General features: G+C 32.0%; 2 protein-coding genes across 8 annotated transcripts in view; one reads left to right on the top strand and one right to left on the bottom strand.

Moving 5' to 3' along the window:
* Positions 1 to 619: 619 nt before the first annotated feature.
* Positions 620 to 9,916, bottom strand: LOC144834678 (uncharacterized). Of its 4 annotated transcripts, none has more exons than XM_078689571.1 (5): positions 9,705 to 9,916; positions 7,823 to 8,031; positions 5,138 to 6,680; positions 3,080 to 4,906; positions 620 to 2,875 (listed from the first exon to the last, which is right to left on the bottom strand). In XM_078689571.1, the coding sequence occupies exons 2-5, from the start codon at positions 7,859 to 7,861 to the stop codon at positions 2,808 to 2,810; spliced, it is 3,477 nt and encodes a 1,158-aa protein (XP_078545697.1). In that variant the 5' UTR covers positions 7,862 to 8,031; positions 9,705 to 9,916; the 3' UTR covers positions 620 to 2,807. The 4 variants fall into 4 exon arrangements, with proteins under 4 accessions (XP_078545697.1, XP_078545699.1, XP_078545695.1 ...); XM_078689573.1 differs by lacking the exon at positions 9,705 to 9,916 and adding an exon at positions 9,601 to 9,625; XM_078689569.1 differs by lacking the exon at positions 7,823 to 8,031.
* A 203-nt stretch (positions 9,917 to 10,119) lies between these two features.
* LOC144834680 (CDP-diacylglycerol--inositol 3-phosphatidyltransferase-like) overlaps positions 10,120 to 15,738 on the top strand; it is a 107,577-nt gene continuing 101,958 nt past the window's right edge. Inside the window, exons 1-9 of one of the 4 annotated variants that reach the window (XR_013610995.1) lie at positions 10,120 to 10,262; positions 10,798 to 10,932; positions 11,175 to 11,328; positions 11,961 to 12,042; positions 12,342 to 12,423; positions 12,931 to 13,075; positions 13,376 to 13,426; positions 13,610 to 13,650; positions 14,095 to 15,228. Coding sequence is in view for 1 of the 4 variants with exons in the window: in XM_078689575.1 (XP_078545701.1) it covers positions 10,223 to 10,262; positions 10,798 to 10,932; positions 11,175 to 11,328; positions 11,961 to 12,042; positions 12,342 to 12,423; positions 12,931 to 13,075; positions 13,610 to 13,640 (669 nt within the window). In the remaining 3 variants the exon portion in view is untranslated. Of the gene's footprint in view, positions 10,263 to 10,797; positions 10,933 to 11,174; positions 11,329 to 11,960; positions 12,043 to 12,341; positions 12,424 to 12,930; positions 13,096 to 13,375; positions 13,427 to 13,609; positions 13,651 to 14,094; positions 15,229 to 15,738 lie in introns of those variants that run through there. The other 3 variants (XR_013610994.1, XR_013610996.1, XM_078689575.1) reach the window with 3 other exon arrangements.

The following is a 15,738-nucleotide window of genomic DNA, read 5'->3' as shown; positions in this document are numbered from 1 at the left end:
GATAACTCTTTTTATTATGTAATATTAATAAATAATCTTTTGGGTTCTAGATTCGGAAATATTCAAATTCAATAAAGTAATCCAAACACTGTCTACACAATCAAAGTATTTTTACAAAAAAAAAGTGATGTGTCCAAATTTGGTAGTGATATGCCCGTATATGGTAGTGATATGACATTATCATATCCATATATGGGCACATCATTTCATTATTGATACCTGTATAAAGTACATCCAAATATTTTAATAATGCATAACAGAACACTCTTTTCTTTTGGAAGAATTCTATTATTAATACGATACCAATATGGCCCATCTACCAGTGCTGAAACCAGGGAAAATATGGTTTGGAATACCCTATTATAAGGACATCTGATAAATTAAATTTTTAATTTACAAAAAAAAAACAATTATCAACCTAAAATTTAAACTAAGAAAATAAAATACTGATGATAAAATGTATTAAAAAATTGAAAAATAATTTGAATTGCTATACACCTAAATCAAACGATAATACAATTGAAACAAAAATTGATATGTTTAAAGATTTTAAATCTAGTATTTTTTTTTACATAATAATTTGTATCTAAATTAAACACAAAGAGATAGGGTATACGATGTAAAACTATATATTATATAGTCTTCTAATATATTAAATTTTTTTTTGGAAATTATATTTAGTAGAAACATCCAAAAACTAAAAAAAACTAAAAACACCAAAGAAACATCACAAATATAATTTTCTTCTTTTAACTAGAAATAAGAAGCTATTTTTAAACAACTTGGAATTTTGTATTCATGAGGCAAAATTCTACCCTTAATTACACTTTTAATTAGAAGCAAATTGCACAACAAATCCTTTATTCTGCATTATCTAACACTTCCAAGAGAAATTTATATACAATTTTCTTCTATCAATCCTTTTCGAGAATTCAGTCCCTATATCTACACATTTCGAAGTACAAATAATTACAAATTATATAAAAAAACAATCCGTTTGAAATGTAGATTTCAAATTGTCTAAATCCTCCTATTCTGCATAGGTTCAACACAGGTTTTAATGGACATCAAATATTTTACTAGAAAAAATACATCCTATGATCAACTCAATTTATAACTAAACTATAATTTAATTATAAGGCCTGTAAGTTGATAAACTGTACTTTACAACTCACTTACACCAAAAGATCAAATTTAGTTGGTTTATCTATAATATAACTCCAAAGATTGGCCTGTACCGGACATATTTAGAACTGGACTTCTAGGTTCTACTCGTACACAAAGGTATATTGTACCAACCAAGTCTAAAGCTATGTCTACACTATCAAATTGTATGTGACAACAAAATGTGATGAGTCCAAATATGGACAAGATGATGTCACGTTACTACCATATTTGGGCACATCACACTTCTTTTGTCAAACTAGTTTGATAGTGTAGACAGAGCTTAAGCCTAACACACACATTTCACCAGCGATCACTGCAGCAGGCAGCTCTGTTGGTGCAACAACAGCAGGTTGTTACTGTTTTTTTTCCAGTACAAAGGAGTTACTATAACAATACACTTTGCTATTACAAACTATTGTTATGTAGCATTTTATGCGATTTAGCATGTTTTTTTCTCGTAATTAGTAATTTTGTATGAAGACCCAAGATGAAATTGTTGGCTCATAATTGATCCTATTACATAAGTTTTCATATATTACCTAACACAATCGGTGCATTCTTATTTTTAAGAACTATTTTTAAGTTTATCACACAAAATATTATTAAGGTGTTTTAAAAACTGATTTCTTCTATTTAAAATGTAGCTGTAGCAGAGAGATGTAGAAAATAGTTTGTGTCTTAAATTTGAAAATGCAATATTTAGCACCATCAGGCTGGAGGGTAGGCACATTGATGCAGATACTGGTACACATGCCTCAATTAATACAATTTAATATGGTAAAGATGACAAGATGGATTTCAATTGATATTAAAAGAAAGAAAATGGAAATTTATTATTCAGCAGTTCGGCCATATAAATATCAATGGTTCAACGAATTATATTTTTGGGCTTTTAAAAAGGTGGTTTAACGGTGTGAAACAATACTACTATGGCGTCATTGTATTGGTGAACATCTTCAAAACTTACTTACGAATAGTGTTTTATATATAAAATTGGACTGTATTTAAAAATTAATATCACACATTTTGTGATAATCACAGCTTTTATCCATACAGGTGAGGTTAACATTTTTCTTCTTTTCTTTTTCAATTGGGTGGGGATGGATTTTCAATTTTAATTATAAATGACAAAAAAAAATCTCCATCTAAAATATCTCTCCTATCTTGTGAACTATAATAATTTTGTATGTATATTTTGAAGTATATTGATGATGAAAAAAGTGAAAATAATTGACTGTATTTCTAATTATGTGTCTTAAATTTCAAAATCCTATAATAAACAAAGCACCTCTTTCTTGCACTGATAAAAAAAAAAATGTTTGAGGTATATAGATGAATTGATTTGATTGTCCTGGTGGGGTAAGCGAGACAAAACATATGCTAACATTTTAAAAGGGAAAAAAAAATTAAAGCTGTGTGGATAGTAACATTTTAATAAATTTGTGAACTGAAACTTATTATTGCAATCTTTATACCATGTGCAAAGTACCATCTATTTTCCTATAGAACTATTGTAAATATAAGCCCCTATTTAACATACTTCTCAAGGGGATATAATTTATAAACAAAATGAAGAAGTTGCACAATATTTCACTCTAAACAGGCACTTTATATGGAATTATTCCCAATGGTTTTTCTCTTTAGTTTGTTTTCAAGTACACAACACGCCCTGGATTCTTGGCGTCCTCTTCTAGAACCTTCTGCCACTCTGTTAAAAAAATATATACGAGTTACTGTATAAAAGAGAACTAAGTTTTATCTTTGTGTTTTTAAATGCATCAACGTGTAATTGGTGCCTTGCACTGTTGGTTGTAAGAATAAAGAATGAAAAGAAAATACTACGTAGGAAGAACATATCTGTATCTGTGGTACTTTAAAAAAACAAGATTAGAAAACATATTAAACAACTCACCTTTTTGTAGAAACTTTGCAATAGTTAGATGATTGAACAAGCCGCTATTATTTAACGATAAAACCTCTCTAACAGAACGTCCTCTCTTGGGTGCTTCAGTCTGTACTATTGAATTCTCAAGAGCGGAACAAGTAATTACTTTCGATGGTTGAGTGCGATACGCAGTAGCATTTTGTACACTTGCCATTAACTTGTCTACAGGGCTAGCAGAGCCTGGGTTAACACCCTCAGACAACTTATGACTTGCTGCGTTATCATCATCTTCTAATGAAAATGAATTATCATTATAAAAGACGATAGACCCAAACGTGATACCAATACCACTGGTACAGTCGGAATTAATGCCTGGCAATTTGGAAGACTTATCACCCATGCTACCTATTAATTCGGTATTGATGCCATTTACAAGAACATCTTTCTGTTTATCACCCTTTTTAACTGGGTTATAGGCTATCTCTGGTTCTGCTTCATTTTTTGATAATACTCTAGGACTAACAGAATTCTTAACCTTTTCCATATCTGCTGGTTCATTATGCAAAGTTAAGGTTGTCTGCAAGGATTCATTAACATTTTCTTTGGCTGGGTTAGGCTGTTCTGTACACTGTACAACAGGCATTGATTCACCAGCGAGTTCTACTACGCTATCAATATCCTGTGAACTTTGACCTTGATCAATATCCTCCAATGCCAATTTGTTGGCTATTGTTTGTTCATTCTTTGGACTAGCACCTTTTACTTTACTTGCGTATGAGAATTCAAATTGGGGGGAGGGTTCCGTATTGGGTTGTGGAACTGCATTCATTTCTATATAAGACTGTGAACTTGGAGGGTCAGTACTGATAGAGGAGGCAGAGGACTGACTGCCACTGCTGGTGCCAGTTCCCCCAAAATGTGTGCAAACGGCTTCAGCATCATCTTGCACTAGAGTCATGTTATTTGGTTCACTCTTACACTTTCTCAAATTACTACATGCTAAATAAGACGAGCCTTTTTCTTTTGGATACGTCGGTATCGTGTTGCGCGGAAAAGAAGCGGACTTATCCTCAAAGATTACGCGCTTTTTCGCAGCTTTCTTTTTCTTCGATTCGACAACTTGGAACTCTTTCTCATCATTGTTTTCATCTGATGAAGATGCATTCTCATCTACATCAAAACTAGCTGATTTTCTTATTACATTATCAGTTTGTTTTTGTGCATCAGATTGCTTAACTTTTAAATCCTTAACTTCACTATCACTGTGAGTCACATCTTCATTACTCATATTCTTCTTTTCATCTACATTTTTACGTTTCTTTTTCGGATTCTTTTTATCTTTGTTGTTGTTATTTGTCAACCCTAGTACACACAAAGCTTCTGGATCTATAATCCAGTCAAATTCATTTGCGTCATTACCAGATTTTTTCTCTTCATCCTTCTTTTTATTATTTTCATTGATATTAGTAACTACTCCACTCGTTATGTGATTCAATTTTGGATTTGTGTCATTGTGTCTATCTATTGCACTCTGTGATTTCGCATTACATTTTTCTTGAAGTCTCTTTTTAATATTTTCATGATTTTGACTACGACCATGTGTATGTGCATTGCGGTTAGTAGTAATAATGCTTGGAGTTGCAGTAGTCTCGCGTTTCTTTTTCGTTCGACAATTTTTACTTCCTATATCAATGTTGCGAATGTCATCAGCTCTTAGATAGGGTTCGTTTTCTTGGTCTATAGGGTAATCTCTTAAAAGAGGGTCAAAGGTTGTGTCTTTCCTGGAAGCCAATGCAGATTTAAGTTTGCGTTCTGGTTCCCTGCCATTTGAATCCTCTTCAGCAGTATCATCTTCTGACAAAACAAATTAATGAATTTATTTATAGTTTTGTTGCACTTCTGCTAAAATACTTCTAAATTCCTCACAATTTTTGGAGTTTGTTTTTATCATTCTAGGCCTAATTATATTATTCAAAATTTACGCAGTGGCATACATTATATATATATACGGTATATATATTTTTATTTAGCTTTTAATTAAAGACTAGCACCTAAATATTATCATATTAGTATAAAATAAATTACCTTTTTTCTTTTTCTTTTTAGATTTTTTCTTCTTTTTGTTTCCTTCTGTATCGGCGGTAAGTTCATCCGACAATTTGTGATGGTTATTGCTTAGAGACCTAACATCGTTGTGGCGCCCTTTAAGCGAGGCCGCAGGAATTTTAGCATTATCATCGCAAACACCACTACTTGTGGATTTTAGAATGGATTTCAAATCTCTCGAATTTCCAGTTGTGCTAGAGTAATACTCAGTTTGTACTTTACGCCTGGGATCTTCCTGAATGGGCGTTTCAAGTGACGATGACATTATTTGCATTTCAATCTCTTTGCTGCCTTTATCATCAATCAACGACATAGCTGATTTAGTGAGTTTGTCAGGGTTTGGCGGATATTCAAACGGAGGTTGTTGAAACGTATCGTAACGTCGATTCAACGTATCGTCACTACATAAACTACTTCTTTCTGTGCAGTTGTTTACTACAGGAATTTTATCTATAACAATCTCTCGCAACTCATCAGAATCAGAATCACAGTTTTGAAGCGGTTGAATATTATTAACATGCTTCATCGCATCAATACCGATTTCAACGCCATTATTATCAATCTTCTTTAAACCGAATTCAGTAAGTAATGTCTCATCAGTAAACGATTCCTTTAGCTCATTATTAGTACCCTTATTATTCACATTATTTTGTGTGAAGACATCAAACACAATACCTGTAGATACATCATCCTTGACCTTTGACGTTTTCTCAGAATGGTCATCCATCTTTGCAATTTTTGATTTCTTTTTCTTCTTTTTTTTTTTCCTGGTATTTTCAGGAATGTTTTTTACCTGTTCATTGTCAATGCCAACTTTGTTTTTAGGATTTCTGTTTACGTCAGTAACCAACGCAAAGGAGGATTGCTGATAGCGACTCTTTTGCGCTTGACGATTCCTCTGAGATAATTTAGCCGAGATTGTTAATTCTTCAGAATGTCCATAACAGTTAGTGTATGGTGACTCTGAATCACTAACGTCATCTAAGCTTGACCTCTCTCTAAATGTCAGGCTGTCTCCAGATTCATCTGAGGTAAAATTAATCGCATTTTGACAATCTCCATGATTCACAAAAGGAACCTTATTATATGCCTCTGTCAAATGATGTTCATCATCGTCCAAACATTCACTAGAAAGTAAAAAATTAAGTCTATCCGTAAGCGATATTTCGCTAGGTTCCGATGCAACAAATTGCGGACCTGGTATGCTTGATCGAACCTCAGTCGGTTTGCGTCGTTCGCGAGCACTCAAATCAAGAGAGTTTTTAAGATCGAGAGACGATTTCTTGTGATTTATGCGAACATCATTCTCAACGATGGGTTTGTCAGATATTGGAACAGTTTTAGGGCCCAGAGGCTCTGAAGCATCCAAGTTGCTATTACTGCAAGATTTACTCAGAGGTTGGACAGGTTCTGCGGGTGAATCAGGTGTAACGATATAACTTTGAACCTGCAATTCAAATTGATGGAAGTCCACATCAGGAAGACTAGCTAATTCTCTAGCTTTCTCTTTAACTTCTTCAACCTAAAGAAAAAAAAAAAAACAATTTCATTCAAAACTTTCATGTTTGGCATTATTTGCTGTTCTATAAAATTATAAAGTGAATAAATGTCAAAATTTAGATGTTACTAAAACCCAAAAAAAAAAACATTGAATTAAAAAAAACATTAAAAAAAAAACCAAAAACTGTTTACATAATAAATAATTAGTAACAAAAATCCATGATTAGTTTATTAAGTTAATGAACATTTGTGAAAAGATTTAAGTAAAAATCGGTAAAATTAAAAAATGTATGTCATCAGTGAAAATTGATGTTAAGGTTCTACAGTATATTTAGTCAACTCTCACAGACAACCTGGGGTTATTTTTTTCAGGATACATTTAATAAAGATAAACAAATTTAGGACCTTTTAGACTCTAAACAATTCTAGTATTGGGAAAGGGTTTCGAGTGTACAAGAAGACTATATAAACGCATGCAAGTACATCATCATTACACAATCTGTGAAATCAAACATGTAATTCAAGCTACAAAACAGCTCTAAATTTGACTATGTTTATTATCAGGAATAAATAAACAATAGTTGAGTTGTAGCCTGGATTCAGGCAAGCTTTATGAAAATGATTGTGTTCAATCATGCAAAAAAGGTTAATATTAGCATGGAGGTATACAGTAGTAGTATTAGTATACAACTAAAATGAACTTACAAATTAATTTACTGAAAACATAATCAATTTAGCTAAGAACCAAATTATAAATAGGACATGGGTTACTGTACAAGATCTTTAAAACCAAATACAATAGAGTGGATCTGACAGATTCATGATTTTGAAATGGGCCTAAATATGGTGAAATGAAGGGCTGAGCTTAATTTGGTGTCCTATCTTTTGCATTACAATGCTGGCTGCCCCCTCCCCTTGGATCCGCCCATGTGGAGATAACGAAGGTGCATGTAAGGGTCTTAAAATATTAAACTACTGTAGAAAGTTTGGGTGCCTTTGGCTCCATCTTAGCCCCATACAACAGCATGCATATACCCTAAAAACAAAGATAAAATTCTGGCAATGACTATACTGTATAATACAGTGTTAGTCAAGTTTCTTTAAACCAAGCCAAGCTGAAATGGAAAAATGGAGATTAATAGTTTATAAAGGTGCAAGCCTAACCTTTTCTAAAGACCGATGTCTAGTCGCATTCCGTTCCATGCTATACAAAGAAACAATATTCACAAACCTGGGCCGGCCCCCTCGCAAGCTTAACCTCCCGTCAGGCACACGGGCGATTCCCCCAGACGACAGACACACAGACGAATAGATGGAAAGATCAAGGAGAGTGAGTACAGCAACAAGTAAAGTACCTAAAACCGTAGTAGAGTCTGCAAATTGGAATAAAAACCCAATGTAATTTAACACTTAACAGATAATTTTAAGAAATTATGCAAATTACTGTATATTATTATATCTTGGAACATCATCATAATAAAAATTGTATGTCTTCCAATATTTCACCACAAGTTTGTAACTCTGCTAATGTATTGAGAAATGCCAAACAGTAGATAACTCTTTGATTTTTTTTCGTTGTCGTTTTGATTTGGCTTTAAATTCTTAGACAGCAAACTGTATGAACCTTATAACACCAGCAGATGTTGTGCGTATATCATAACTAACTGGATGATAGCCAATGAACATCAAATTATCAGACTTCATGTCACATTAAATCGACATACAATAACTTTATATTATAGTATGATTTTAAATATATAAATTGGTTTACAGTTACTCTAAAAAGTAACAAATACACAACCATAATTAAACAAATTTACATCTCTTGTTCAACACATGACTAAAATGCACTATATAATCATGATGACATTCAATGTTATAAAAATAAATTATAATTAAATCTAAGCCTAGGCTAGGATAATACTGCAGATTACCATAGTTTGTGTAAATCATGTGTTTTGCTTCTATTTTGTCTATTATATCATACTTTCAGATGTATAAAACATAAATTAAAATGCTGGAAATAGTGGAATTTAGAGTCTAAAACAAAAACAGGTACTGTACTATACAGTATGTTGTGAAATATAAAACATAGGAACAAAAAACGAAATGAAAGCATCAAATAACTGTAAATAGTATTGTCCTCTAAAACACAAACAAATCAAATAAACTATCGTTGAATTTTGTAGTCAATAACGTTACTTTTGAGGATTTCAAATTTAAAGACACAAAAAACACAATTACATTAACACATATGGTGTACTGCAAACTGTGTATAAACATATTTATTTTGTCACACATACCTTCAAACAATAAATTACATTTAAGAAACCCATCACTTTCAGACAATGGGCTTTCGGTTGCCTATTTTTTTTCTCCTTAAAAATACCGTTTTATAAGGTAAATAATAATTTTCAATACAATTTTTGGTAAAAAAGTAAATGTTAATGTGTCATTAAAATGGCCTATTTAACAAAAAAGGTTTTAAAAATTGTTTTTTTCATGGCGAAAATAAAGTAAACCAAAGTTAATAAAAAGTCAAGTAAAAAAAACATCACAAATCTTTACAATTAAAAAATACTTTAATTACGTAAAAAATGCCAAACAAAAAACCAATGGCAGTGTTATAATTATTAGGTCAAATAAATTAAAATAACATAGGATGGTAGAGTAACCTAGGATTCTTTCTGTAGTATGACTATTATTTATAAATAACTGTAGGCCTAGCCTAGGTGATCAGTTCAATACTTTTTTATAATAAAAAAATTATATTATTAAATTTTTAACCTTGGATTGCAAACAACAACGACCCTTGATTTTAATCAAAACAGATGTTTAGATTCATTTTAGAATAACAACAGTTTAATTATAGATGAATAGACTTAAAGCTAGCCACAAAATCTACCATTCACCCAAAGTCCTTCCGATCATCTCCCACTCACTTTACACCAGAACTACCACTACCAAACGTCCAAAAACAGCAGCAGCACCGCCCTTCTTTCTCCAACTGAACGCCCCTGCCCGGGTGGCTTAACCAAATACAAACCTCTTCAGTGGTCAAATTCTTTGGCATAACGTCATCATATATTTCTATAAATTGTTCAGCATCTTCGTTTTTTATTGCAACAGCTAATTGCAGAGACAGATGGCTAAATTTCCACCAATTATTAGAAATTCGCCAACCTTCCATTTCACAGAAGAACGGCCATTTTTTAAAGATGTTGTTATGCACACTACGCATGCTCGGAATGCATTCAGCAGGCAAGAACTTGATTCTGTTTTTCCGATTTGGTATTTAAAACTTTGATGGTATTATATATATATATTTGGTATTTTGTTGTTATAAAACTTTAAATTGAATTTATAACTTGAAGATAGCATGAATTAGATTGCAAAAAATACTTAACTTTCGTTTTTAAGCACTTTACGTTTGGGTTGTAAAGTCTACCACCTATATCGTTGAACATGTGAAACGTTGAGGGCGAACTATTTTGATTACGACAAATTTTATGTTGAGAAAAGATAGCAGATTTTGTGTTTTTGTCAGCAACAAACCAATACAAAATGACTGAAAACGTATTTTTATTCGTACCAAATATCATTGGTAGGTAGATGTATTATAGCTATGTAATCGTGATAAGTAATTCGACAAAAGATATATTTGAAATGCTATAAAAGAAAGCCTGAATCTAGGCTCCTCTAGCAAGAGCTAGGCCTTGCCCTTGTTTATGACCAGGGATATTAATAATTAACAACTCCCTGCCCTGGTACTGGTAGACTGAGCTAGTTAGAATAATTTATTAAAGATGTATTGTCCCCCAGAAAAAATAATTCTTAAAACTTTTTTGTTGAATATGCCATTTTAATGTCACTAATAGTTATCCACTTTGACCAAAAATTGGATGAGAAAAAAAAATGTATTTACCTAAAAAACTGTAATTTAAAGCAAAAAATAAATAGTCAAATTGGCTGCCAGCCAATATGCCAGGTTTTGGTTGAATTTAACCATTTATTTTGTCATTTTATAAGTGAAAACATTATTTTTTTCCATTTTTTCATCTAATAATGCCATGCAGTGACCGTTATAACATGTATGGCTATATAACTAACAGAAAATTATTTTTTCTACTTGTTTTTAGGTTACATGAGAATCGTTCTCGCTTTGGCGGCTTTTTACTTCATGAGAACAAACTACATATTAACAGCTTTTTGTTATCTGCTCAGTGGCTTCCTTGATGCTTTTGATGGGCATGCAGCCAGACATTATAATCAAAGTATATCTTAAATATATTTCTTTTTTGTTTCTGTGCTGGACCTCTTATTCGTCAGTTGTTTTTCATTCATCAGTGAAAAATTATTTCCATTTATTGTCATTTGCATATAAAATATACATAGTAATTATGTACATAGAATTAATAAATCAAAATATACTACAGTACAAGAAATTAAAAATAAACCCACAAATTCTACTTCCACACACAAAAACCTAAATTACCTCAAAATGCTTTTTTTTTAGGTACAAAATTTGGAGCAATGTTGGATCAGCTAACAGATCGTTTAGCATTGATGTGTTTCTGTATTGGGCTCTCAGTTCTCTATCCCGATTACTACTTCTTCTTCCAGCTGAACTGTGCCTTGGATATTGCAAGCCATTGGCTTCATCTACATCAGTAAGTTTGTCTTAGATAAACCCAGGGCATAACAGCAGCCAAACCTAATCTATTTGATAGTGTGGAACAGTTGACAAACTGTGACCTCAATAAATCAAATTGTTGTCATGATGCAAACAATTAAAGCAGGCACAGGGCCTGCCAATGGTGCAATGAAGGGCTGAGCCTAATTTGATTAATTGCGAAATTTAGAGCCCCCCTTGGATCCACCCCTATAGTGTAGACATGCATGAGATAAAACTTCTCCAAATATTAGCAAACTCAGAGTTTACAAAGAAAAGTTTATAGTGTAGACTACTGTAGGCCTTACTCATTAGTGGAGTCTTGTGGGACTGCTGACTCTTGTAGTTACAGTAATCGACATATTACTTTAGCAGTCCCTGACCTATTCATCTTTGTACATTGTATATTATGTTTTGTTGGTCAAATAAATAAATGAAATGAAAAGGTTGAACAAACCATTGTTGCAATCGTATAGTGTTGTATACAACCCAAGGCAACCAATAATATCATAATGTCATCTTGTTTTCATACTGTTTCATTAATTATCATTACTCATTCATACCAATGTATTCAAATTTTAATATCTTGGTAAAAAATATATGAAATAATATGTTTTTGTTATTTTAAAGGTCAAACCTGTCGGGAAGGATGAGCCACAAGTTGATTGACCTTTCTGGTAATCCTATTCTACGCATTTATTATACATCAAAGGTATGGTGGTGATTTATTCTAACAAATAAAATAATAACAATGGTAATGATTGTAAAAATATCGGAATCACTAAAATGATAGATTTTTGTAATTTTTTCATAAATTACCATAAAACAAATGAAGATGATTTGTAGTCACTAAAACACAATACCAAAATAAAGGATTTTGATAAATGTTCATATAAAGGAACATCTTTGATCAGTTTAATTTTAATCAATTACTGACTAATCAATTAACAATCAATAATCTATATTACCAATCAGTCAATTGCCAATCTCCGATCAATTTGTTTTTTTTAGCCGGTATTGTTCATAATGTGCTGTGGAAACGAAATGTTCTTTGGAATGCTCTATCTTCTCTACTTTGCAGAAGGACCGAAGCGTAAGTACCGAACACCCGTCTGCGAAAAATAAATTGTCTGGTTTTTCCATTAATAGAAATCTAATAATAATAATACTGTATATGACCAAGTATAATCCCATGCTAATTTATATATAAGATAAATAAGACTCTGGTAAAATCCCATTGTTAATACAATTCAATTATAATCCCACCACCTAATAATTTCCCCAAACTTCATACCAATGGCCCATGGGATTATATATATACAGTGAGGAGGAAAATGGCAAAAGGCTTCATACTTTCTAGGACCTATATTGTTTTGACAATTCCAGTAACATGACCACAGTGCTGATTTTGCCATTTTCCCCCTAACTGTATATACTATATAGAATTCTACAGAAAACAAAAGTCCATGCCATTTGAGAAAAAGATGGTCACCATGCACCTTGACCATTCACTCTAGATACGCCACTGTCGTATGTGTGTGACCGCCCATTTTTCAAACACAATCAGTTTGTATATGTGCTTTTTATCTTATCTTTTCAGTACTACTTGACATGGGTCTTTATCGTTTGCTGATGTACATCTCTCTACCCATCATGCTTTTGAAAGCGCTCATCAGTCTCATCCACCTAATAACTGCGTCCAAAAACATGGTTGCCATCGATATGGCAGAACGCAGCAAGTCAAAGTGAGGAAACATTTTGTTAGGTAAAACTTTAATATATGAGGGCGCCATTTGTAGACCAGTAGATTTTGTGCGTCCCACGGTAACATTTCATCATACATTTTTTTTATGAATGGTATTTACAATGTTAAAAATTAATTTGATTTAAAAAAATATGTTTATGATTAATATGTTAATTTATGCATGATTAGAATTAGAATTCATGATTGTTGTCTTTTATCATTCTTGGTCACCTGAATTTATTTATTTCCTCCACAATATTTTTTCTTTACGTTTTAATTATCACGCCATCGATATTGATAGAGATGAATTTTAGACCAATCACTTGTGTTGTTGGTGTGCAAAACGTTAAAGGTAAATGAACAAATTGGTGCATGACATAATTTTCTTGTGTTAAACGCACAAAAATTGTGAAAACAAAAAATTAGCATGCAAAATATGCAATGTACAATTGTGGTGGTTTTCCCATACTTCATAAATAATATTTTATATCCATCTTTTGAATTTTCTAATAACTGTTAATATATCTCTTTTTAGTGTAGATAGTGCTGAGGAAAATTTAATGTAAGAAATAAAACGTAAGTATAGGAGTGTCAGTATTGATGATACATATCATATTCAAATTAGCTTTTAACAAAGGCCAAATAAAAATGTATCGCCTGTCTATAGATTTGACCATATAAGGAAGTATTTTGAATATACAGATGCTTGCAATTAAATAAATAGAGCATAGATGTTTTTAATGTTTTGTTATTAAAGATCTCTCTTTAAATCTGTAAAAATATTGCTGCAATATATGTTTTAAAACTATAGCCAATGCTTATTCACTAGATATCTGTATTAAGGGGACACTTTTTTGGTCCCTTTAATGGTGGTTCTACTGTATTAAATACAATTTGTATATTGCCTCCTATATAAAATACAATAACATACACTATTTAGATATCCCTTTGTTTAAAGTACGTTGTTTTGCTACAATATGACTTCTTTTTTAAGTAATTAGAATGTTTTCTTTACTGCAGGCTGTGCAGTTGCCCATTGATACTACCATGTTCTGCATTCACTGCACACAATTCAACACTTAAATTGGTATGCAGGGTCATGTAGCATGTCGAAGTTCAAAGGTCATCATATTGAAAAAAGCACTTGTAGATGTGTAGCATTCCGAATGAAAGCCCACCTTGCAGTTTCAACCTTATATATAGTGATAATATAATGCCAATAGTATGCCCATGTTTGGTATATTATCATCTGGCCAACCGATATCAATTTATAAAATATACTGATGTTACAGTTCATAAAATTTCATATTCTATTTTACTAAAATACGATTTTTAACATCATAAATAATTCAGTTCAGCTGAATAGAATAATTTGATTTCAGAATGAATCTGAAATCAGCAGATGTTGCATACACAATATTTTTTTATTCTGAAAATTACACAATCAGGTTTATTAAGATATATTAATTAAAGGATTTCCCTCTCAAAATTTGAAAGAAACGATGTACTGTATTTTTAAATCGTTTTTAATATTTATATATAAACTTACCACCATCTGCTACTGTATGTCTTATTAGTATAATGTTGCAATATGTGTTAGGAGAGTACGCTTTTAAACATACCACAGTCCAGTGGTGTAATGCAGGGAGCAAAAGCCCTTGGTTTAACACTCCAATGCAGGTAGGAGTGCCCATGCTCTGGGGTACCAAAAACCAGTGGGTGCTTATAGCCACTGCTACAGACTACAGTAATTTGATAATAGTTAAGTGTTTGTGAAATGTTTGGTGCTTAATAACTGTAAAATGGATAGAATATAGTTGACCTGTCTTAAGATCACACTCCTAATAAGGAGACATGTACCGCTATACAGGGGACACCCAGTACACCCTATTAAGCCATACCCTTATAAAAGGTTACATTCCTATATAGAATTGCATGGTATTCCTATTTAAAGGGCACTTTTTTGTGTTTCCATAATTTATGTTCCTACTTTTCTAAGTATAAAATTATTGCATTCTGTTATGTTTTTTAATTTACTATTTAATAATAAATACCTAAATATATAAGTATATTATAATTATTCTGTAGCATTGTGTTGATACCAACTCATTGTATACAATTGTCGGAAATTAATAAATGGTGGTTTACCACAAGGGAAGAAAAAAATGTTATTATTTAGATAAATTAGTATTTATTTTTACAAAGTTGTATAAAAAATGTACAATAAATGGCCACTATTTTATTTGGGATTTAATTCTAATCATGGACTAAAGAATAGTCTATGATTTAATTTAATTGGGATTGTGTAAGATTAATTGTGAAAACAGAGTGAGTGAAAAGAAGTGGATTTCGGTAAAAGAGATTTTTTTAATAAATTATATTTTAAAAAGTATTTAGTTTAGAGCACAGCATTTTGAAACGGAGAGCATTTATACAACATAAAGCTCTACGACTATCAAACTTTATGTGACCAAATGTGATGTGCCCATATATGGACATGATGATGTCATATCACTACCATATTTCAGCATATCACTACCATTTGTGTACATCACACTTGTTCACTTGTTCATTCTACACATCACAAGTTTCTTTTACACAACCGATAGGTGGCAGCATTTCAGTTGGAGTGAGTACAGTAGTCAAGAATGACAGCAGCTGCAG

Source organism: Antedon bifida, chromosome 2 (assembly GCF_963402885.1).
Source record: "Antedon bifida chromosome 2, ecAntBifi1.1, whole genome shotgun sequence".
Taxonomy (NCBI): Eukaryota; Metazoa; Echinodermata; class Crinoidea; order Comatulida; family Antedonidae; genus Antedon; species Antedon bifida.
Note: the sequence above shows the minus strand (reverse complement) of the source record. Positions and strands in the feature narration are given on the sequence as shown.

Coding starts and splice junctions, on each gene's coding strand:
- LOC144834678 (XM_078689569.1), bottom strand. CDS start 9,899: ATGCGTAGTGTGCATAACAACATCTTTAAAAAATGGCCGTTCTTCTGT. Junction 4,907..5,137: donor TAAAAAGAAAAAGAAAAAAG/GTAATTTATTTT, acceptor TTGTTTTGTCAG/AAGATGATACTGCTGAAGAG. Junction 2,876..3,079: donor TGCAAAGTTTCTACAAAAAG/GTGAGTTGTTTA, acceptor TTTTTTTAACAG/AGTGGCAGAAGGTTCTAGAA.